General features: G+C 46.7%; 1 protein-coding gene across 2 annotated transcripts in view; it reads left to right on the top strand.

Moving 5' to 3' along the window:
• The window catches only part of LZTS2 (leucine zipper tumor suppressor 2), a 778,631-nt gene that overhangs the window by 731,802 nt on the left and 21,156 nt on the right, over nucleotides 1–25,673 (top strand). For both annotated transcript variants that reach the window (XM_086922677.1, XM_086922678.1), the window contains one exon: nucleotides 9,537–10,130. In XM_086922677.1, the coding sequence (XP_086778803.1) occupies nucleotides 9,537–10,130 (594 nt within the window). The remainder of the gene's footprint in view (nucleotides 1–9,536; nucleotides 10,131–25,673) is intronic.

Below are 25,673 nucleotides of genomic sequence, written 5' to 3'. Positions count from 1 at the left end.
ATGCCCTTCTCTTATGGGGTGGATTTGAGCTCCAGAAGGTTGACATTTTTGTCAATATAGGAAGGCAAAGCCCTCAGACGTCATTGTAGAATCTGCTCACTTTTTTATATTTTAAGGGAATTGGGTTTGTATCTGAAGAAAATGATTTAGAATGGCCATGTGTAGGTTGGGCCGGGGAAAAAAATGTTGGTGAGACCAAAGGATAATTCAATAATAAATTATTGATGTTATAACTTATTTTGAGCATGCTAATTACATTTGTAAGTAATTTCTGTGACACTGTAGAGCACAGTAGGTTATAACCGTTAGGCATTTCTAGTTACTTACTGAAATCCAAACTTATTTTTGGAATTAACTCACAAGCTTCTTTGTAAAAACACAGGAAGCTATGGGCCTAATCTACTAACCAATTATCTTGCTACCGATCCGGACTTGGAGTGACTAGCATGTGACATTCGCTTGCACTTTCATTAAACAAGCATTGGCAAAGCCAATCAGACTCGTCTAGCCATTGGCTTTGCTGTGTTTTGTAACTTAGCCATGCTGTAGAGCAGCGTGGATGCTTTGCAGTGTGACTGAAACTAATTTTAATAAGTGCTATGGAGCAGCCTAGGCTAATTCGCTTCATTATTTTAGTGCATTAGCGCTGGATGGACTACGATGCATCAATCATAGTCCCTTTTTCACTATTTTTAGCCATTCCCCACAGTAGCTACTCTGCTATACGGCATGGCTACAAATAATTGGCAGTGTCTGCAATGCACATGCTCTACAGCATGAATAAAATGTAATGGCAGAAGGTGAGGAACCATATATGGCCAAAAGAGGTCCCATGCAACTTCTTTTGGCCGCATATAGGACTGCACCCTGCAAAGTTGGAGTTATTGGCATTATAAATGCCACTGTTTTTTACCTAGCCATGTTGCAGGGTGCAGTACCATATGTGCCCAAAAGACCTCTCAGGGGACCTCTTTTGGTCACATATGGTACTGCACCCTGCAAAAGATATGGTAAATCCACCCTACCCATAATGCATTGCAAGCCAGACAGCACCACAAGTACTCAAATAGCTATGTCCATGTGTACAATCAGTAGCTTTGAAATTTGACAAAATAATTATTATTGATTCCAGATTAGGTTGTACTCTGTGTGGAGCTGATGAAGGGAAATTTATAGAAGGTTTCATATAAATGTGAGATGTGCTAGTGGGTAAAGTAACCACTGCCAGCCTTGCTTAGGACCAAGCATGTGTCCTGACTGAAGCCCTTAATGAAAATTGTGCTCTGAGACTGCAATTGAAACCTAGGGAGAACAAAACACGTGTAATGGGGTGTCCTCAAGGGAGGTTTACAAGGAGACAAGGCGGTACTAAAGAGGGACTACTAAGCCTATTGACCAATGTAAAAGCCACCATTTACAAGGGTCAGGAGCCAATTAAACAGATGGGCGAAAAGTGGGTAGAGCTTTATGCCCATATTCTGAATACAGCATGTCTAGAAGAGATCGCGTAATTGCTGCCTACTAGAGACCTAAATATAAACGTAGGGCCTCAATAAATGTGCAATCAGCAGAAAGACAGCAATCAAGTCAAACAAATCAGTACATGGTCTATGCTCAAGCTTATAAGAAGAGAACATTACGCCAGCATGCACTGGCCAATTAGAAGGCAGCAGGCACTGTGCATGTGAAACCTAAAAAGAGACCAGGTGTAATGACAGAAGGGGGCAAGATACAGGGCATGAGCGTGGATTCTTGTGGTCATTCCCAGTTCACGCTTGTCTAGTTGGAGGGAGAAATAAGCCTTTGATTGTAGGGGCCTTGGGTGTATCTGTAAGTTGGGAGGAAGCAGAAGAGGTAAGAATGGAGCAAATGGCAGGAATTAATGTTTTGGGAGATGGCGAGAAAGTACTAGCAGAAGATTTGGAGTTTGGTAGAGTTAGAAATTATTGTATGGAGAGAAGCTCTAAACAGCAGGCAGCCTACGCACTAAATCCAGTTTTTCTTTGTTATTCCTCCGTGATAAAATTCGGGAATTAATAAACATGATCTGCGGTTACACGTCTGTCCAAATTTAGACCAATGTTTTACGGTAAAAGTAGTCCGGTGTGTTTTAATAATTGACAAAGAGGGAGTTCGCCTCAGGGCCTTAAAAACGTATTATATGGAGGTTCTGATATCTGTTGGTGGGGGTGGTTGACTGATTCTTCTGGAGAGGTATTTGTGGAGGAGAGCTCCCACAGCACATAATACAAGAACGAGAAGGCATACCATCTGTCATTTTAAATATTTATAGGGGCCTGGCAAGTCTTTAAGGTGCTGGAGACAAATGTGATAGAGAGTGTAGTGTAGCAACGAGAAATGACAGCAAGGGGTAGGCTTAAAATGCTCGTTTACCGACATACTAACGTCGAAATACCTCCCGAGTATCGTTTCTTTCTAACAGTAATCAAACAACTCAATCAATAATTCAAAGTGAAAAAAACTCACAAAGTTGCTAAACATCTTGAGTTTTCTATAAAGTGAGTCTATTTACTTCAAGCTTAAATATTAATTAGTGAGAACAATTTTTCAGAGAAAAGATAACCCAACTATTTCAGATGCATAAAATAGGAAGGGAGAAAAACATCGGCACGCATTGAAGCAGTGTGAGTGGTTGGTTTTTAAACCAATTTTACATTTCATCTATGCACATCTTCAACGAAATTATTCAAAAATGTTTTGTAGATAATACCAGTCAATCCGCTTGGTAACAAAGCAGGAGAATATGTTGGTGCTGTTTGGGCTGGTTTCAGTTTCATGTTGAATACCTGGGGAAGGAGATGAAAGAAATCCTTAGGAGCAGTACTATCTCCAAAAGTTCGTTTTGGTCCTCTGTCGGGTCATCATTGGTGACCTGGTCCTCCATGAAGAGACTTTAGGGCCTCTTCAGGATAGGTTGATGTCTCATCTTTTTTTTTTTTATAAAGATTACATTCTATCAGTTCATCTTCCAAAGGGTCATTTGTTGTTAGCAGGTGTTGTGCGGAGTCATTTCTAAGAATGGTTAGTGTGAGTCGTCCTCACACAGAGTTCAGTTCCTTGTTGCCCATCGTTGTCTGACTGAAACTCGTCCGTACAGGTCACTGCTCTGCAATGGTAGGTTCCTCCGGCTGGTCTGCGTCCTGGTATCTGAGACATTAAGTACAGGACATCCGCACGTCCTGCACTGAGTTGGCTCCGATGCAGTTGGATAATATTTCGGATACCACAACACATATCCGCTCATCACATTATCTTCGTGTTGACTGGGCTCCGATACGGTGGGTAATGACTCAGTTACCTCAACGCCGGCCGATTGAAGGACCTAACCACTACAGGGCAGTGTCCCACACTTAAGCGTGTCAGTTAGGCAACAATCAAGCACACTGTTTCCACAATTTATGGTTTTCTCCATTCTATCTTATGTGCATGGTACAGCTGAGATATTTATCTTTTCTCTGGAAAAAAATGTTCTTGCCGGTTAGCTTTTGAGCTTGAACTAAATAGACTACTTTTATAGAATGATCAAGAACTAAAGCAATTTATTTGGAACTACTGGTTGATTCGTTGGCTTTATGGTTATTGTTGTAAAAGATACTAGGGAGGTAGTTCCTTTTATTATTTATGTTCCTTTGGTCCTCCCATGCCTAGTCCTATTCCGACTGAGGTGTACAAGGACCCAAGGCTATAAAAGCTGACTGTGCTGCTCGTAGGATTAGTGTGCTTCGGCTTAGTTGTTTGGATATTACTATGAAACCGGTTGGGCGGTGCTCTGGTGCAGAGGTAGAGCTGTGTGAAGGTTTCCAACGACGAAGAAGACCGGGAAGTGTTGAATCAAAATTAGGTTAATTTGTCAGGATTCGGGTACTGAATTAGAGCATGCTGTAGACTAGACTATGTGGCGTACTGGAGAAGCCGTGTGGGGAATACAGAAAGAGCAAGCATTGGCATAGACAATATGTCTGGCCTTTGCAAGCATTCAGTGTGTTTTTGCAAGCATGTGCAATATGCAAAAATATCAACTATAGTAAGAAAACATTGTAACTCAGCAGGACACAAGCCATTTCACTAAAGTGTACTCCTTTTCAGGCAGCTGTGCACATGTGAACAGGCAAAGTACTGCCAGTCACAGTGCAAACAGCCAGTGAGTGAAGTGGAATGGCGCCTTAGCTTATGCTGAATGATGGGGTGTGAGGAACAAAATGAATGACGCTTGAACATACGAATGGAGGAAGAAGGCAGACATAAAATATGTGGAGTTATGTAAACATGTATGTGTTTCTGTTATGATTGTTTTTTTTTAGAAAACATGACTGTTAAAGAGAACTCCATATCCGCCTGATATGCCCGAAGCAATGGCTCAACGCTGCAACGAACTTGCAGACTACTTTTATAACAAAATCCAAACGATCTATGGGTCATTTGCCTCAACCGATGGTTATACCACCCTGTAGCCAGAGGATTCTAGTCCTAGGAGCAAGGAACAGTCTTTAGAAGCTTTTCCCTTAATGGACTGTGAAACACTCCAGGCCACCTCTGCACTCGTCAAGAGCGGGTCGCCCAGAGACTCCGCCCCACCTAAGATTCTGAAACAGGTGGTTGAATCAGTCGGCCCAATCATCTTGGATGTAATCAACTCCTTGATTTCGGTTGGTGTGGTCCCTCCCTTATGGAAAAAACCCATGGTGAAATCCCTTCTGAAAAAACCTGGCTTAGACCCAGACTGCCTTGGCAACTATCGACCCATTTTGCTTCTCTCAGGGATCAGCAAAATTGCAGAGAAGCATGTTAATTCGGTTCTTTCCACATACCTGGAATCTCACAACCTCCTTGATTCCTGTCAAACAGGCTTTCGCCCGCGCCAGGGAATGGAAACGGCGCTTCTGGCTGTTGTTGAAAATTCCAGAAGGATCCTCGACGCAGGAGGCTCCTCGGCTGTGATTCTTCTGGACCTCAGCGTGGCCTTTGACATGGTCAACCACCATATTCTGGTCCAACGAATCAGAAGTTTGGGGGTGTACGGAGTCGCCCTTATGTGGCGCAATCTTTCCTGGAACAAAGATCCTTCCAGGTATTCCAGGATGAGACTATTTCGAAAATCCTTGCCTCTCCACTGTGGGGTTCCTCAGGGGTCGTCCCTGAGCCCCACTCTTTTTAATGCTTACATGGCGCCTCTTGCGGACATAGTTCTTCCCTTTGGGGTGTTTATTGTGACCTATGCTGATGATACCCAACTGGTTGTTGTGCTTGAACCACTCAGACAGGATCTCAAGCCGCCTTTGTCTTTGCCTTGAAGAAGTAGCCAAATGGATGAAACTTTCACATCTAAAACTGAACGGCGATAAGACCGCGCTTATGCTCCTTGGCAATCCCCTTCTTTTCAAGGCAGACACTATGTGGCCAGCCTGCATGGGCCCGCCCCTGTCCCTAAGCCAGAGATAAAGAGCCTGGGCATTTGGCTTGATTTAGACCTCCGCTTTAAAACCCAAGCCAGGAAGGTCGTGGTTTCCTGTTTTGGCATTATCAGGATGCTCCATAAAGTGCTCCCTCTGCTCCCCTTCCAGGCGTGAAAACTCATGACCCAGGTGCTTATTTGTTCCCGCCTGAACTACGGGAATGCCCTCTACCTTGGTGCCCCGTGTTCGTTTCTTGCTAAACTTCAACCAGTGCTGAACTGCTCCGCAAGGATTCTTGTGGGGATTCCTAGCCGGCAGTCTGCAAAATCTGCCTTGACAGCCCTCCACTGGCTCCAGGTCCGGGCGAGAGTACAATTCAAGGGCTTGTGTATTACCCACAAGATGGTAGGAGGGAAAGGACCATCAATTATTTCCTCTCCGGTCCAGCCATATAGAGCAAACGGGCGGCTGCGCTCAGACGAGCAATTTTTGGCCGCTCTCTCCAGTATTAAGAGGGACAGAACCGGTGGCCGGCTATTCTCGTATAATGCTGCCAAACTTTTGAATTCCCTCCCTCTTCAGCTACGTAAGCAACCTAATCATATGGCCTTCGAAAGCTGTGAAAACATGGCTCTTTCCCAAGTGATTCTTGGTGCTTCAGTTTCACCGCTTAGCACTGGGATGCCTCCGGGAAGCTATGCGCTCTACAAGTGCTGCTTCATTCATTCATTCAACCAAAAAGCAGAGAGTGCTTCATGTCACTGTGTAGGTACATAGTTTGCACTCTGAAAGTGTTTTAGTATTGGAATACAAGGTTTCTTCAAGACAGATCAATGTAGTTTCAGTAGCAGAATTACACTACTACCACCAATCAGCATTAGAAGAGCTGTGGGCGTCTTTCTGGACCAAAATGGCAGTCTCTGGCCTTGCCTTACCCTTGACATCACAGCATTGGAGCTACGTAAAGGGCAATCAGTAGAAATTACAGAAAGTAAATAGCTATCTTAGTAGCCTGTTTTACTGCTTGTTCATACTACTGCTTTCTTCTTTCCTGAGACCAGTTATTGATAGGCACTGCCTCTGGTGACCCGTGCTGACCTTTTTTTAGGAAAATTGCATCAGCCCCTACTCAACGCCTGATCCTGGCTGTCAGTCACCCTGCATGGTTGATGGTTCCTCGTCTCTGGGCACGATGAAAGAGCAGTGCTTAAGCACATACTTCTGAAGAAAGAATGCCCCATATGTTAGAAGGTGCCACTCCTGCGAAGCACAAATGGCTGTGCTGTTGGGCAGATACTACGGCTCTTGAGGTAGTAGGTGTACAAAGCCATATTTAAACATTTCAGCTCACATATAGATGAATACATGCACGTGCACATACACGCTCTCATTTCATGAGTGCGTTTTGCAGGTGCAAGTTTTATCTTTCTCTGTGTCTCTCTTTTTCTTTGTCACGGTGTGTCTTATATATTGACACGCTTTGGACTCACATTTATACACTGGCTATCGTGGTTTTCCTTTTCCCACTTATCTTTTTCATTCTCTGGTTGAGGTGAATTTTTCTTTCACTTGGCACATCCGGTGAGCGTCCGGTGGAGGTAATTTGTGTCTTGACTTGGCTCCCCTTTGTATGGGGGTTATAATTGGGTACAAATTTATTGTTACAGCCCTGAAAAAGTCATTGGGTAATGTCCCTTGACGAAACACGTGTTGGCGTTTGGCTGTTGTATACTGTATCAAGACTGTACTGCTGTATCCACAAGTCTTCGTGAACATCTTGGACTGAGAAAATAAAATAAGGACATCTCATAATATGGATGCACAGATATGGACTGATTTTTTGATTAGATTTTATCTGTAAAACTCAGATACGTGTACTCTTGTGCTCAGGGAATCCTATATGTTTGTTCCAAGTTTTATCTGTGGCTCATTGTGTGCCCCTCCTAAAAATTGCGTCTACAGACACCACAGGGGTGGGTATGCAGACACCGAATGCAATTCTCAAATTCTGTGATCACAATAATTCAGGACACTGGTTGTTCAAAGGCATAATGTGGCAAAGGGCCAGGGGCGTAACACAGGCCTCTGCGGGGAAGGAGGGGAGGCAACCGTTCAGAGTCCCCAAAACTTCAGGGGCCCCTATTCAGCCCAAGGCCAATGAATATCTGAGAGATATGGGAGACTCGGAGGCCCCTCCTCACTTTCTGCAGGAGGCTAATCCTTTTGCGTTACACCACTGGGCCGGCCATGTTCTTTGCAATGCTTAAGCTGCCAAATCCGTGGGGTCAGAAATTTCTGGATCAGAATGTATGGAGATCTTGTAGAAAGAGAAAACATAAATATAATGCAATAATGAAAGAAGTGTACCACATTCACTGAGTTACAGGGCAGGAAATAAACGAGAATGGGGTGTTCCTCTTCTTGCTTTTGTGGCCCGCTTTGTCTGGCATAGCTCCTTGTTGGGGTGATTGGGGGGGGGGGTGAATGAGGATATTGTGCTAACAGTAGGTCCTTGCGAATGTCACACATTATTACTACCCTGAGGGTGTGCACGAAGTACCTCGCTCCCACAAAGATCACTGTGTTTTTAGGCCTGCCATTGGGTTTCTTGGCCCTCGCAGGAGTGTTCTACATTATTTTCGAGCACTGCTCCATTACTTTCAAGACACCCCCCTTTGGCTCACTGTTTGAGGCTGGTGTGGAAGACTCGGTGGCCACACACAGAAAATGTTGGCCATACGGTGGGTGAAGAAGTGTTGTTGCTCAGCCCTTCCGACTCACAGACTTTGACATTCTCCCCCTGAGCTCTGAACTGGAAAAAATTTGTTTGAGGAAGTCATTGCCGCAAAAATTAACTTGTATGATACATATCTGATATCCAGTACTTACATCGTTAGTCAGGTACCTTTTAAAAATTGAATATACCTCCACAGTTTCCCCTTTACTCCATTCCCTTTCATCCCAAAATGTTAACATTTTTCATGCTAAATTCCATTACTGTGAATGGAGTTAGGAGGATTATGCGGCAAGGGCGCCTGGAGGGTACTGTGATGCCATGCCACTGCTGTTATTGAAGCCACACTGCTCTGACGACATAGGTATGGTAATAGTAGCGCTGTTATATCATGGTCAATATGGCATATCAGTAGGGGGAGGCCCGGCAGCAGCCAAGGTGGTCTGTCAGTGCAGCTAAACTCCCTCCTGCCCCAGCCAGAAATCCTTTAATCTGCTGAGATACCTCGGCGCTGACATCACGGAGCAGAGCGCGTTCTGCGGAGGCTTTCATACCTTTCTGTGGGGAAGAGGGAGGGCGCTGCGAGGAATGCGGCACTTGTCAGGAGGCCTTTATCATGAGAAAAGTATCCAACCCGGCATTCCGAGGCGTCGCGGTCTCCCGCTCCGACGCACTTCAGCTCCTTGCGCCAAGAAGACCCTTGAATAGCGCTCCTCGGCAGCTTGTCTCTGCCTTCCAGGCAGGCTAGGGATGTTCCCTCGTGTCTACGTTGGACACGGTAACTTGTGCAAATAATTAGAAAAAACATTATTCCTCTGCAAATTCGAGGTAAGTTTTTTTTTTGCTGTCATTTTTCTCACGTTGTCGGTTTAGTGTGCACTGTGGGGACAGGGGTCAGGCAGTGCCATCGAGCTTGTCTGGCAGGAGGGATTACCCAGCCGTGATTAGTTTCAGTTTGCTGGCTGCGTTCGGGGGCTCTGGGGTTCATGTCCACTGCATGCACGCGGAGGTAAACCTCTCCTTTCACCTCGCAGAAGTAGGTGCCCTATTAAAAAAAAAAAAACAGGGTGCTTTTTCATTAAGGAATAATGTGCATTTGCAGGTTGGCCAGTGTTAAGGCCGGACACGTTGTCTTGATGCTTCAATCAGTAAGCCCTGCATCTACGAAACTACTCAGAGCATCGGGGCAGAGTGTCTTTAAGTTAAAAAACATAAATCTAGAACGTTCCATCGAAATGAGACCCCATGTGAACTTTCAACTTTGATGCTTGTTGCAGCATGAGCATCTCTGAGTTTAAACTGGCATTAGAAATGTGTGTATTGTTGTTTTGGAGCATTGCACCGAGTCGATTTATCGTCACTGAGTAATTGTTTCTTCTGTGTTGCAGAACATCGAGAAGACCTTGATAAGGCCTACAGCTTTCAAGCCCGTGGTTCCCAAGAACAGAAAAACGTCCATGCAGTACATGGTGCCACGTCCTACCGGGGCGGTCCTGACTGAGAGCCAAGGAAGCCTCAACCTGCTCTTGGGCGGGAATTCCTTGGGCGGCCCTGAAAAACACAACTCCTTCAGCTGCAGAACGAGCACTCACTCAGGCAACTTGTCGGACTCCGGGCGGAACTCCTTGTCTAGCCTGCCCACCTACAGTACTAGTTGCAGCCACCACCAGGAGCCATCCAGCGCCTCCACTGGGCATGCGGGATTGGACGGCCATAGTACCATGAATGGGGTCCCAGAGAGAGGGGCGAGAGGATTGCAAGGCCCCTCAAACTCGGACAGTGGGCGCTCTTCTTCCAGCAAGAGCACCGGGTCTTTGAATGGGAGGGGGAATCCATCATCCGACAGTGGGTCTTGCGACCGGTCTCCTGTGAACAGTGATGAGGTTCTTATTCATGAGCTGGAGGAGAAGCTTCGTGAGCGAGAGATGGAACTACAGCAGCTACGGGACAACCTTGATGAAAACGAGGCCGCAATATGCCAGGTAAGAGACGGACATTTCCCAATCCCATCCACATTCAAGATTCCGGCCCTCGGTGGGCAGGAAGCCTGAATGTGCCAATGGCCCAGATATGATAATGGCCTAAACCTGACAGCAGGTTGAGGCAGATTGAAGACTCCAGGTGACAAGAGGTATTGTAAGAAACTATTGCATTCAGCCTGGTAGTGTGGGTAACTTGGTTTTGAGTATGTTCTGTATGTGGGCCAGCCCTGAACCTGAGAGTAGCCTGAGGTTGGAGTTCACCAAAGGGTGCAGGCACCCTTTGTGTGCCTGAGAGCTGAGCGTTTGTGCAGTCTGTTTGCCTACATCCAGAATGTGCGGATAAGCATCCGCAACCTCTGGAAAAAGACGGCCAAAGGATTCAGTGGCAAGTGTGCAGAGATTTGCCTTCTCCGCTTTCTCAGCGAAAAGCAGATCAGGCAAATCTATGCACACTCCGCAGGCGGAGTGGAGTTCTCTGCCCAGGCTTACGAGCAAAGTGAGCGCCTAGGTAGGCTGAGCACGCGACTAGTTTGAATGTGTAGGCACTCTATCAGGTGCACGTGAGTGACCTATGTAAAGGGCACAGGCATTGCATTTATAAATGTGGGTCTCGCTCTGAAATTACTGTTCTGTTAGGTTAATAAATTTAGAAGCAAAGTGCAGAAATGGGGTTTAGGTTTATTAATACGATTTAATGTATATTTAGTGTAGGCTTCTTGAGCTTTGAAAGAGATTGATGGTTGGTTGGTGAAGATGTACTTCCAGTATAATAGCATTTGGGAAAAATATCTTCTGATAACATTTCCAACATTCCTGATTCTCCTAGTGTGTGTCCCCTTCGCTAAGCAGATTTTAGAAATGTCACATTCAGTTGTGTGCCGAGTTACCTCGGGGGTTCTTCATCTTTAATTTCTCCTGAAATTTGACTAATCCGAGCTATTGGGACAAAATAAAGCGTAGATTTACTCGTCTAGACACATTTCATTCTCTTTAATTGTAATAGTAAAATCCCTTGCAATGTTTTGCTCTTAGAAAGAAAATGCACAGAAGGTAAAATGCTTGCATGTGAATGAGTCTGAATACACAATATGTGTGGCAATATCTTAGCTTTTTTCTCCATCCAAAATAATGACATAAAGACAAGTTCCTGCTTCCCACCAAAATTAGGAAATGCCTTCTAGTGATCTGTGGCACAGTGCGCCATGGTTAGTAAAGTCCATAAAACCCAATAGAAAGCAAACCCTTGAACTATCCTAGGCTAATGCCCTCGCACTTAAATTGATTGATCGCTGCAATTGCAAATTTAAGACAATCTCTGCCACAGGTTTGGGCTGACTGTTGTCTTAAATAGGTGAAGGGCTGGATCAGTGAGCTTTTACCTGCTCAGATTGTAGTAGATAGTTGCTTGTCAATACTTAAAAGCATGTGCTGCTTTTAGCTGAAACTGTAGCTGCATTTGTTCACAAATAGAAAATAAGATCAAAACATAACAGCACAATAACATACACAAGGCAGTGTAACAACACCATTACAACATGATCGGGCACAACACAACACAAAACGGAACGTAACACAACTCATATTGCACGAAAACACAGCAGCACCAAAAAACCGTACCACCACAGCAAAATACTAGACAACAAATATTCACAAAAATTCTTCTCAGCCATTGTCACCTCCAGAAACCTGCTTTCAAAGTAATGTGGTGAAAGGTGTTTGTGCTAAGCACTGCCTTAACTTACTACCAAAGACCACGCACATGCTTAAAAAATAAAATTTCTTTCTGGGACCATTGGATGGCTAGTGAGAGCGAATGTGTTGCTCCCGAAATAGACATATTTAAAAGGATAATCATCTAGAAATGATTGTACATTTATTAATGGACCGGAAAAGCAATTTCTTTTTTGCAAATTTGTGCATGCCTGTTGTATGTAATGAAAACACCCGACGTACACTAGGCAGTGAACTCAAAATGCAATCTTGAATCCGCCACAAAAAGGCAGTTCTGTGTTTTGAACATTCAACACCTATTTTGTGACCGACAAAGCCCTTCGTGAAGAACTCTAAAGAATCTAGACTACTTGTCTTTTGTGAACATGGCAGATGAAGCTGACATTTTTCTATGCTTTTTAGATGGGAGTTCCTTGCCGAATGAGGGAAACCTGCCTCATTCCCCTTCACGCTGCCTGGGCCTTGGCTTAATAGATCTTATTCTCGTACACTTAAAGTGAATAAAAAATAAACTTTGTGTGCCTATTAAAAACCTTTATAAATGTTGGTAGAAAGACAAGCTGTTCCGTGGGGAAACAGTTGTAATGTTTGTAGATTAACATGTCATATTGCAAACTCTGGAATGCATTTTTTTCATTTGATAAACTTACTTATTTGTTCTGTATGCGGTTTAGGTACATAAGTCATAAGTCCTTATATAGCGCACGATTCACCCAAAGGTCTCAAGGCGCTTTGCAGAGAGAGGCAGTGACCATGAACAAAGAAAGTGACGCAGGTTAATTAGGGAAAAGCCACGTTTTCAGGCCCTTGCAAAAAGCCAGGTGGATAGATATGGATGACAAAAAGAGGGGCAGTTTATTCCAGAGTAGGGGAGCCATGTAGGAAAAGGCTCGACAGCCGTTTCTCGTGGTCCTGGCCCTTGGCTGGACCAGGAGAAACTTAGAACTAGATCTTAAGACTCTGGAAGGATTATACCAAACTAGTTTATTTGCTAGATAGGAGGGACCAATTCCCATAAGAAGCTTGTGAACAATGGAAAGTATCTTGAAGTGGCATCTTTGGCGCACCGGGAGCCAGTGTAGTTCCCTAAGACTAGGCAGAGCTGATTACCTAGGAGACAGGCCAAGCGCCAAACTAGCTGCGGCGTTCTGAACCCTTTGTAGCTTGGTCAACAGACACTCGTTTATCGAGACAAACAGAGCATTACCATAGTCTAGACGACTGATAATGAGCCCCTGAATCAAGGGTTTCCTAGATTCAATGGGGAGCCATTTAAATATTTTACGCAACCTGCGCAAAATGCCATAGCAGGTACGAGACACCAGATTGACGTGGGACTTCATCGAAAGAGTGGGTTCAATCATGATCCCCAGATCTCTTACCACTTCTTTGGGCTCTGGGCAGAGTCCCATTTCCGGCGGCCACCAATCCTGTGTCCATATCTGCTTGGCCTTACCAAACAGCATTATTTCTGTCTTTCTGCAGTTCAGTTGGAGTTTATTGGTACTCATCCAGTCCTTAATTGCAATCATACATTTCTGGAATCTGGAACGGGTATCAAGAAAGTCCAAACTGCAGGTAATCAATACCTGAGTGTCATCTGCGTAAGACACTGTAGAAAAACCAAAAGATTTTATTATGTTGGCCAAGGGAGCGAGATAGAGATTAAAAAGCAGGGGACTTAGAATAGATCCCTGGGGGACTCTAACAGAGAGAGGGATCCTACTGGATTCCAGGGTGTCAACCTTTACATAGGTGTGCCGGTCTACCAGATAGCTCTTAAACCAAGCACAGGCTTTGCCTCTGACACCGATCTCCCACAGTCGTTGATGAAGAATGCTGTGGGAGACGGTGTTGAAGGCAGCCGATAAATCCATTAGGATAAGGACAGCAGACTCCCCCAACCCCCCCCCCTTTCATGGGCAGACCGGAACCCCGACTGCGAGGGATCGAAAACCCCTGTTCCTCTATAAAAGTTAATACTCGCTTATTGACCAGGTGTTCCAGTACCTTCCCGAAGTAAGGTAAAAGCGAGATCGGCCTATAATTGGACTGGATGGTGGGGTCACTGTTAGGTTTTTTAAGAACTGGCTTGATCTGAGCCACTTTCCAACAACTGGGGAACGAGGCCAGGTCAAAAGAGCCGTTAAAAATGTTAGTAAGGGGCCCAATCAGTGACGGAAAGATCTTGTTACACTTAAGCGGGAGCAAGGCATCTGTAGGGAACCCAGATTAAACGTTCAAGAGTTTCTAACACTTCCGCCATGGTGGTGGGCTCAAATTCCACAATGGATGGAGGCTCAATGTGGATAAGAGAAGGGGGCGGCTGGGAGAGACCTCTCCACTTTGATGGATATCTGATTTAGGGGCAGTAAATGTGGAGTAGATTGTCTTGATTTTATTATCAAAATAGCCTGCAAGTGAGTCGACCCACTGAGCAGTGGGCAGAAACGCCAACTGCTCCACCCGTGGAGAGGTGAACTCATTGACTATTTTATATAGTTCTTTACTCGAGTAGGCGGCTTTATTAATCCTGAAGGTGAGATAAGCAGATTTAGCAGCTTTTATGTTTTTTAAGTAGTTGGAATGAACCTGTTTATAGTTCAGCCGGTTTTCAGATGTTCCAGTTTTTCTCCACCGTCTTTCCGCCGATCTACTTGCTGATTTATCCGCTTTGAGTTCATCCATAAACCAAGGGGATGCTATTGATTTCACCTTAACTATGGTTTCAGGTATAATAGTGTCTAAAGTGCCCCTGATTGATGCTTCTAGCTGGACTGCAGTTGAATCGATGTTTGTGATATGAGGGTTTGGGGGTATAAAAGCAGATGAAAATGCTTCTAAGGTCAACTTACGCCAGGGCCGTATTACCTTGGAAACTGAACGATCAGAGGGCCTAGAATCAGTAGGTTTACAAAAACTAAACTTTACGAGATGGTGGTCAGTCCAAGGTAATGGAGGCTCACAATTAAGACTGGGAAGATTAGTGAAAATCAAATCAAGAATATGCCCCGCCTGGTGGGTGGGTCCAATGACTCTTTGAGACAATGATAGCGTTTCTAAGGTAGAGAGTAGGTGGCTGGTGTCTTCATCATGGGGAACTTCTGCGTGGAAATTAAAATAGCCTACCAAGATGAAATTATCTGTGGCCAGTACATGAGAGGCTATAGTGTCAAGAAGAACGTTGACAAATGTAGTCTTGTCTCTCGGAGGTCTATAAACTAGGGCAGCCCTTCCCAGTGACATTGTATTATACAAGATGTTAACTATTAATATTTCTAGCATGGGATTGACAAAAGAATCGAGCAGGGTGACGGAGATAGGAGATCTGGCTGCCACCACCACGCCCCCCCCCTCTCCTACCTACTCTGTCCTGTCTAATAAGATGGTAGTCCTGGGGAAAGGCAGTAGCCACATCAGGCGAGGCTTGGCTGTGTAGCCAAGTTTCAGTAAAGAAACAAATGTCAGGTCGCTCGGAGTCCAAGAGGCTCCAAACCTCGAGGGCATGTTTGGGGATGGATCAGGTATTGAGATAAAGGGCTGATATCTGACTACATCCTTTAGTCGCATTCAGGTTAGTGGCGGGAGGGCGGACAAGACTTAGTGAGGACACGGAAGGAATAGTAGTTTTACAAGTACTATCCTTCTGTGCGCTCTGCGTGGCATAAGTTGTATGTAGATTTAACTGGTATCTAGGATTGAGGGCAAATAGTTCCTCCCTGGAATAATAAAGCATAATGGCTCGTGGAAAAGGCTTACCGCTGGGCTGTTGACAAAATAAGCAGGGGTCAAGGCGGCGGGCGGCGGCCTGGCGCGGACGGACGCAGACGGGCTTGCCTTTGGCGCGCCGCTCCGCGCGTCCGCGCTGTGAAGGTGAATATGTAGGAGGAAGGGGCGGGGGCAGCTCTAATGACGCTGCTGTACAGATTACCCTTCTAAGCGCTAGTGAGTTTTCAAGCCATCTTCCACCTTGTAGATACCTTCCTGGTTAGTTGGACCCCCTTGTGGGACCTTGGAAATGACATCAATGCCTTTTAATAGCTTATTCTCTTCACAAGAAGGTGTGAGGGTGTCTTCCGGCGAAGGCATTACTAGCACTGTTACATAAACAACGTTATTAGGATTAACCCTGGGCAAAGCACTACGCTACGCTTGCGTAGTTTGTGCTATGTCGCCCTATGCGAACTACACGTTGCACAGTGCAAACACGCGTTGCATTAGTGCAGAGTTAATTTTTTGCTTGCTCGCGGTCCTCAATGTCAAGTTGGCGACCAGCGGCAAGCAAAATGACATCCCGGCGAGACTATTTCCTCGTTTGCGATCAGCAACATTAAGTTGCCGATCGCGAGCGTGAAAAATAAACCTCCCAGCGAGATTCTCAACGCGGGGAGGTCAGGTTTCTCATTGCGAGTGGTCGCGTATGCTCGCGACCGCTCGCAATGAGAAACTACCAGTCCGCGTTGAGAAAGCTGCCGCTCGAGTAAAAATCTACTCGAGCGGCAGAAAACTACAGCTCTCACTGTGCAAGAGACTGTTTTCAATGATTGCACAGTGCCGGATGCTTGTCCGCATTGTGCAGTCATTGAAAACGACATCTTTCACAGTGCAAACAGGGTACTACACAGTTCGCGAAGTGCTACGCGTAGCTCGAGAAGTGCACTTTGCGTAGCTTCGCGTAGCGCTACTTTGCGAACTACGCCCAGGGTTAATTAGGATCCCTTTCAATCAGCCTGTGGTACTGTCATTTCCTGTGGAGGGAAGCGATGAAGCACTGTTCTGTGCACCTTATACATTCTGCCTCTCCCATGACTGTATCTGCCTGTGACTCAGTAGCCACTCTGCCTGATCTTCATTCCAGGGGGTTTCATTTTCAGGTGTTCCTATAATGCCTTAAATTGGCTGTAAGAGGGCATTTACCAATATCACAGTCTCTGCCAAGGCACACCTCTCTAGCGATGGTGCGCAACTCTCCTATGGTGACACCTTCCTCCCCACTGCTTGTCTGTCTCTGCCTCCATCAGGTGGAGTCCGCCTCTCCGTGAACAAATCTCAGTACTTTTGCGTTAACTCAATGCGTTCCCCTTGAAATAGATATCTTTAGATTATAGGCAAGATATTTTCTTCCCTCAAAATGGGATTCTATCAGTCCATGAATTATCTTAACCTTTTTGCACTTGCTGCTAGAGGCGTAGCTTCAGAGAACTCTTAGTGCCCTGGCATCCTTTGTCCAGACTCGGTGTAACACAGGACCTTGCAGCCCTATTGGTTTTGAAACCAGGAATGCAATGTACAATTTACCTCATTACTTGATCAACGAGGCAGTACTCCTTTATTTTGTATGTATGTATATGGTATTTTTACAGTGCGAAGTTCGCCAAAGGTTCTGAGGATATTGTCCTAGTATTTGTAATTCTTGTCCGTCTCTGGATTGGAAAGTTGAGAATCACTGCAGATCCATCCTTCTTAGCGTTGATGGGATGTACCTTGAATCTGCTGTGTGCCTGTCCTCCCAATCCCTTAAAAAGGAACAATAGTTCCAACCTTTCTGAAGTTGAATATGTCTATGGTGTTAATGGCTGCTCTTCCTTCAGTTACAAACAGGAGCTCTCATTCAACGCCATGATGATATTTGGTGTCAAGGAGGGTACCCACATTTTACCCACCCAACTCTCCGTAAGGTAACAATACGTCTGTGGACGTGGGCATTGAGTAGGACTTTAGAATATGTAAGCAGGGAGCTTAAACAGACTGAACTACACCACACAGGACTGGGAGACAGACAACAAGGCCACAGAATTCCCAGGACACCACCTGATAAATGGCTTTGTCTTCAAAGAAGTCACAATGTTTCATCTCTGCATCTTTCATGGGGAATGATCGTGTCTCACTTGGACATGCTTTCCTTCTCAGTTTTGCCCATGGTCACAGGTTTCTATAGGTATTCTGCCAATTCTTCTTATACCAAAGACAGTTTGCTAGTTTTGCAAAAGTCACATGATTAGAACATAGCTTGAGGTTCTCAGGGGACCCACCTGATTTTTGGGTTTTAGGCGCACTGAAACTTGTAAGCGAGCCCCTGCTTCTTTTCATATGATTCTGTTGTATTTTATCAGCAAAAAGGCCTTGCATCCTAAGCATGTCCACGTTTTCTGAGCCCAGCTACTTGGTAAATTACTTTTGGGTTTAATGGTCTGTCTTTTGCATTCCGAAGTTTATTCAAATTATCATTAAAACACTTTCCCCCGGCTTTCTTAGGATGCAGGTTAAGGACTCTATCCTTGCAATCCTAACAAAGGAAAATGATACTTTATCATCCCTCAAATACAAGCCCCCCATAGGGAGCTGTTACTATAACCATTCTCACTTGGATGCATGATCCTGGTTGCCTCCACTTGAACCTTTTTCTCAGATTTTATACCGAAGACGGTGTCATTGTTTTCATCGGATTGTGCTTTAATATTAAATGCTGATCGCCAGCTGTCCTGCAATGCAGCAACTCTTATAAGGCACTTCCTGCACTTGTGGAGGTCATGTAATTGTCTGACGCTTTCCTTCTTTAGTCTTGATTAGTGTTCATATAACTGTTTCTCCATGTCTTGGTTTATCTCCACCTCGCCGAAGTGTCTTACCTTCTACGTTGTTCTGTATGTCCAGGGGTGCCCTTCGGAGATTATATCTGCTTGTCTCCGTAGTCCAACCCTTCATCTCTTTCCTTGTCAGCACCCTATAGTGCTATAGCTGAGACCACAAATGTTACTGTGACATCTCTATTTTTTCGTTAAGCTGTAGTCGTTTGGAAAGAGCCATCTGTATTGCATCTGTTGTTCAGTAGGTGCAGCCACCACAGGGCTGCGATCCAGACTCTTCTGCAATGTAGTCATTGCCAAGTCTTGCTAAAGCTGCACCTGGGTGCCCTTGAACAAGCCCTGTGTTTGCTATCTACCGCCTCTAAGTAATCGCTCTTTGATCGGGTTCAATGACCGCTTCATATTTTTTTTTCCAGCGCCCCCCCCCCCCCCCCCCCCCCCCCATTCTGTGCACTTTTTCCAGACCGATCACAAAAATATCCGCTTTTTCAAAACTTATCTGAAAATGGACTGAACACAGCCAAGTACGTGCCTTTCTTCTGTTTCCTCTGTTAGGTCATTGGCCTGAATATTGTCCTGTCTTGATATTCTCTAAATCTTCACATCCCTAAAAGCAACTATGACTCCATGGTTACTCTGGTTCATTGCCTTCATAGCTTTTTTTTTCTGTTAACTAAGCCATTTCGAAGTCGTGCCAGATCTTTCTCCAGTGACTTGTTAAAGTCTCATTTAAAGTCTGCCCACCATGAAGATGGGTCCTGTTATGCAAGTTGTGTCACACCTTTAGATGCCATTGTGGTGTTTCTTTCATCAAAACTACTTAATGGATGGCAGATACAGTAAGCTTGACTTGTTGTGGTGCTTAGGTTGTATGGGGTATGGATTCTCTCTTGTATTGTTTACAAGTGCAATTCCTGCCTCTGACTCTGTGCCTTGTTGGTCTCAGATGAAATGGCAAACTGGAGTATCCGTTGGCTTTTCTTAGACCACTCAGATGGCATTGTTCCCAAACAGAGGTGGAGGTAACATGCGTCTTGTCAGCAACTAGTAGCACATATGCAAATCCTGGGTCCTGGGGTTGTGTGGAGGAGTGTGGAGGAGTGTGGCTCAATGGTTGGAGCGGCAGACCCTGATGCAGAGTTCTGGCCCGGGACCAGGGTTCAATTCCCGCCTCGGCAGGTCTTGGGCTCAATTTCCTCGGACCTGACAATTCTCGCCTCAGTGCCTATTCTAATCATGGGCCCCACGCTGCAACTCTGGGCAATAGCTTGCTTAACCTCCACACCGGCCCCAACAGCGCTAGGATGCCTGGCTTCACCCTGAGGGTGCCCAGGAGTGGACACTTCACAGGGATAGCCAGGAAGGGTTCCACAGTGGTATGAGTAATAGCGCCAGGAAACCGCTTGGTGACAGTGCGCTCTACAAATACCTTGACATTTACATTTACATTTACATTTGTCTCCCCAGGTCTCCTCAGGTAAATCTCATTCACTGTACCCCCTTATCATAGTGTTCATGTGGTGCAGGAAACTAGTAGATTTGTCCTGTTTCATGGTGATCACTCCCTGGGGCACTGTCCAAATCACTGATAGTTATCACGACCAATGATCTACCCACACACTTTAGTGTCTTGCTTGGCTAACTCTCGAAGGGCGAAGGGCCAGGTCCCGTCTGTCATTTGCTCCCACAAGTGCCAACCAGGGGCACCACGCTGGGCCCAGTCTCCTCTGGCTATTGCCCCAAGAAACAGACACTATCTCGTCTCTGCCCTCTGGGATCAGCTGGCTGCATTATAACTGCCCAGCTTGATGCGTCGCTGCACCCATCTCCAGGAATCTGACCGTGGCCCCCCACCCTGCTTCTACTTCTCCAAACACCCTCCTGTTCCAGCCGCCCACCTATAGAGAGCCGGGCGCTGCGCCATATCTTCAGGCAGCGTTGGCCTAGCTCTGTTTTAGGCACTTCTGCCTCCATGTGAGCCCATCGGTGCTGTCAGATATTCCTTGGTACTCCAGCAAACTTGCTTTCTCGCCAGAGCAGAGACCCTGCATCAGAAAAGACGCATCCTTCTGTTGCTCCCTGGCAGCTCTTATTTGGCTGCCATCTTCACTTTTTCCCCACAATCTCTTTTCATTTTATTAGCTAAGCTGCCTGTATTGTTTGGTCTGCGCTTTCTTTTTCTTTACTCCGCACGTGACTTTCATTAGTTAATAGCACTTTTCAACAAGTAGGTTTCTCTTCACAAAATGCGGCAATAATTAATCTCTTCCTCCCAGTCTCTGTACTTCTTGCAAACTATCTTTGGATCACCACAAGTGGAGAGGTAACGGGGAACCCTCGTCCATCCCTCTTTCACCAAGGCACCCTCCCTCATGGCGCAGGTGACTGGGCCATGCCGGTTCGTTCTTTTTTTTGTATTTAGGTCTCGTAGCGAAAACACAGCGCATCAGCGCTGTGTCTCGCTAGAGATCTATTGTTGCCGACTGTGCTTCCCAGGAGACCGTGCCGGCCGCGCGCATCGCCTTGGAGGCGATTTGAAACTGGAACGCGCGCTGTGGCCAGGCGCTGTCTCCTGGGAAGCTCAAGCACCACACACGCATGCGCATACACAAAGACACACACACAAGCGCCCATGCACGCACGCACATACATACATACAGAGACACCCCCCTCGCACATACACACACGCGCGCACACACACAAGTGCACCGAGGCCCGCCGTCATCGTCGCACACATACATACACACACGAGCATACACACACAAGTGCACCAAGCCCCCCCAGCCTTTTGGAACTTACCTGGCCAATGTCGGGGACTCTGCTCTCAGCACGCGGCGCCCAACCTCCTGCTGGCGCGGCCCCGGGGCTCTACACCTCTCACAGGAGCCCCCGGCCGCGAGACACATCGACTCCGCCTGCCTCCTCTTCCGGTCTGGACGAGGCCCCGCCCCGTCACAGGCGACCGTGCCTGACTTCCGGGGCGGCCGCGGCGGGATTCCGGGGGCATTTAGGATGCTGCTGCTTTAAATTTGCCCTGCACCAAGCTTGCTCAGGTTTTCAGACACCCGGACGTTCGATAGACTCGGCGGTAAGATTAATGCAACTTTGAATTTTATGTTCCTTGTGTTCTCTTTCTTGTATGACTATCTGCACGTGGAATCCAACTGTGAAAAAACAGGCCAGGGCAGGCCACGTAGTCCAGAATGTTCCAACAGTTTTAGGCGGGGGTGCACTGGGCTTCAGAGTAGAGGCGGGTGTTTGCATCTTTCTCCCATTCAAGTGCTAAATACCGTGCCATCTTGGGCAAATCTTTACATCATAGCTGCACATAGGATGGTAAAAGAGTTCTATTGGTGTGATTGGTTTGTCACCCTCCACTTTTCTAGCGCCAAACGACCCTTTGAATGTGTGTGCTGCACTTAGAAATGCACTTTAATTAAGCAGTGTATTTTAAAGGCCATACGAGGCACCAGAACCAGTAAGTGTTACAGTCTTGGGGTACAACAACCAGGAGCTGCCCCAATCCTGTGTTATCCCAACACAGAAGTGCCGCCTTGGTACAGCATCCCTATTAGCACCATCTTGGGAGTAACCGTACACAGGCCATACTGCCATCTTGGGATACCTCGTCAAGGTAGCGTCACCATCCTGGGATTTTCTATCCAGGGTATCCACCATCAACAGGCGCTAATGTCCTTAAACTCCATTGAAATTGTGCTTCCCTCATACAATTCTCAACAAAGGTCTGTCTAGTTGACTTTCTCAATTTAGTATACACTTCCATCCCAGAACTTCAATTAGGTAGTGACTAACTATCACACTCTCACAGACTCTCCCTCTCTCACACTCTCTCTAACACTCTCACTAACTCTCAATCTCAATGACACTCTTACTTACACTAACTCTCTCTCACTGACTCACTTACACTAACTCTCTCACTCACACTGACTCTCACTCACACTGACTCTCACTCGCACTGATTCTCTCACTATCACCGACAGACTCTCCCACTCTCTCACTCACTGTCACTACCAGACTCTCATTTGACTGACTCTCCCACTCACTAACTCCCTTACTCACTGTCCAGACTCACTGACCAACTCACCCACTCTCTTTCACTCACTAACTGACTCTCTCACTCACTAACTAACTCGCCCACTCATTCTCACTCACCACTCATTCTCATTCAATGCCAATAACTCAAACTTTAATGCTGCGAGACCTATTGCGTTATAAATGCTTGTTAATTGCCTGTAAGTGTGTATAGCCATGGAGTTTCAAGTCCCTCCCGCTCCTTTCTTAGTCTATTTTGTCCTGCCTTCATGTGCTCCCAGCCCCTTTGTCCATGTGTAGTAAGAGGTTGGGTGCATCTTCGTGTGGCATCTTCCCATTATGGCCTGTAGGGGCCTGGTGGCTATGGTCAGAATTCCTGCTAATTTCCCTCCCCTTACGGACTCCTTGATTGACAGCCCAGCCAACCTCCCCCTCTTGCACAGTGGCCTGGGTGCATTCCTTCAACAGAACCACAGATAACACCCTCTTTCTTCAGTTTCCAGCCAAATTGAACACAGCCTTTCTTAAGTTTCCACCCAAATGGGGAGAGACGACAGCACTAGTGGATGGCTGAATGTGTACTGCCCATTCCTATGGGTTGCACTCTGCCACTCCTGAGTTTGTGGTACAATTGCTTGCATAATAGTTGCATTCCCGAGTGTCCATCGCCTAGCATTTTAAATGTGCCTATCTGAACCTTCCAGGATTGTGCTTTTGCTGTTCTTGGGTGGACTTTACTTTGACTACTGTACAATTATCCTGGGTGTGAGGCCACAGTTACCCCTATAGTATATCTCTTATTGACCCCATTGATTCACCTTAGTATTTGCTTCTAAATGATGTAATGATGTAAACCTCAGTAAAGGTGGTTAAGTATCAAGTATCCACAGGAATGGGAGGAGGAGCTAAGGTAGCAAGCAAGATGACCGCATAAGCTCCCGGCTCCACCGACCTCCGCCAGCAGCACGTATATCCTGTGATTTATCCTGACCTTGCACCGGGCTCCCGTGCACATGAGGTGTTCCTGATTCTTAAGGTGCAATGCCGAAATTTCAAGCTTCTCGGGTGACGAAGATATGCCGTGTTCCATTCTCGGCCTAACTCAGTGTGGAAGCCGGGGCCTTGATTTCTAGCCCATCCGGGTTAGAGTTGATCAACATCGGCCGCGGGACCTGAGCTGCGTCTGGTCTCCCGGACTGAGATACAATTATTTCTCTGATCGGCTGCTCTGTGAACTGTTTACATCGAGGACGCAACAGAGTGACGCACCGGTTGCTGTGGTCGGGGGTACGATGCCCGGAGACTCCGTTACCCTACCGGGGTGGACGGGCTTGGCCCCCGCTAGCGGCGACGGTGCTAATATTGCAAGGTGGAGAGTGCCCGCTGTTGTCATTGGCTCCGTGTGTGCCTGGTACCCCGGAGTAGTCGAACTCCGGGCTCCGGATCCTGCTTCGTGAGAGGGAATGGAGGGGGCGTATGGCACACCATGGCTGCAGACCGTAATGGCCGCCATTGGGGCGCTCCACTCGCAGATCACCGTCATGCACCAGAAACTGTCTGTGACATTGGACAATATCGGTCTGAGACCAGACGACGACACCTCGACATGTTTACAGCACGCAGTGGTACCCGTGGAGTATTGTACGCTCGAATTTGAGGTCCCCGTGCGGAAGCCTGACCCCATATGCTTTGTTGACTCTCGTGTAACAGATAGCACGCCTGTGATCGTCAGCTCTACCTGCTCGAACCCTATCCTGCCGAATATTGCCATGGACAGTCTCAAGTGGCATAACCAGTTCCTCAGTGACTATCGGAGAGAATCGCCATCCTTTTTAGGTTTTGCCTCGCCAAAAAGATGCGCTCTGCGCATCTTTTTCGGCGCAGGCGAAAACCTGATGAGAACTGTAGTGTGCTTTGGCTCGGCCCTCGTCATTCATTGGCTGGCTCCGTAAATGGAGCCTTGCCATTGGATGAGGGGCCTGTCCGTCAATGCCGGACCAGACACGGGGGCGTTCCCGACATTCTTTGGCTTTTGCCGACGTCACGCGACGCCGGGAACGCCCCCGTGTCTGGTCCGGCATTGCCGGCACTGTAGGGAACGGGACGGACATGGAGCACGGACATGGAGCTCTCGGCTGTTGGGGAGCGAGTGTTTGCAGTCGGGTCGGGTGCGGAAGGTGAGCGAAAAGGACATCAAAGTGTTTCAGTGCACAGGTTCAATCACGGCGGGGCCCTGCCCCCTCCTTGCCCCCCCCCCCCCCCCCCCTCCCTGCAGACCGCTCGCTGCATGTCCGGCCGGCCGGCCTGGGTGTCCGGCCGGCTCAGCCTCTAGGTGCGCTACTCATGTTGAAAGAAATGTCTAGTATGCACTGCTTGAGTCATGAAATGCAGTAATAAGCAACCATAGCTTTTTACGGAGTACATACATCCCGAATCTCTGCCACATCAGAGGAGTAAAGTAGAACAAGCAAGTCTGGCTAAAATACAACTGGTTCAATACACGCACTTTAAACGGACCTTGCTGCTTCTCTTCTGAAACTGTTAGTGACACGCTCAGGGGCTATTTTGCGCTGTAGTCGCGCTTCGGCAAATAGTAATTCTGTGCTCGTGCCTTTTGTGTTCAGCACTCACCTGTCACTCGTATGTGCCTCAAAGGGATGGTCGCTAGCCACGTCTGATACTTGAAGGAGAAACCAATATAGGCTATAGCTGCCTATCACGTACCGGACGGTGCCAGCTTCTCAACGTGGGGGTGAGGCTCTCAGCTAAGATGCAAACACTGCCCGAAGGAGACTTGCACTTTTAAGACCTTCTTGCAGGTACACATTAGTGTGACATCGCACAAAATAATGTAAATTTGCCTGGTGCTTCAAAGGCTGCACATCTGCTTGTGGCCCCCTTTTGTTGAGTGTAAGGGATGTCTGCATTATCACCCATAACGTTTTGGGCTGTTGATGTTTTTAACCCCCATCAGGTCCCTAGAATATTGTACCGAGGAAAAATATACATAAGGGCGCGCTGACGGACTGATCTGTGTGCGGGTACAAAATGGTTCTCGGGCTGGAACTGTGGTTTTGAAACTACTAGTTTGACTGTCACGTTAGGGAATATGGTTATCTTAAGCTGGGAGCTGTAGTAGGACAAACTCGAGTCACTGAGCGCGCCGTAGCGT

The sequence above is a fragment of the Lissotriton vulgaris genome, chromosome 5, assembly GCF_964263255.1.
Source record: "Lissotriton vulgaris chromosome 5, aLisVul1.2, whole genome shotgun sequence".
Classification (NCBI taxonomy): Eukaryota; Metazoa; Chordata; class Amphibia; order Caudata; family Salamandridae; genus Lissotriton; species Lissotriton vulgaris.
The sequence above is the reverse complement of the archived record's forward strand: the minus strand, read 5'-3'. Positions and strand labels throughout refer to the sequence as shown.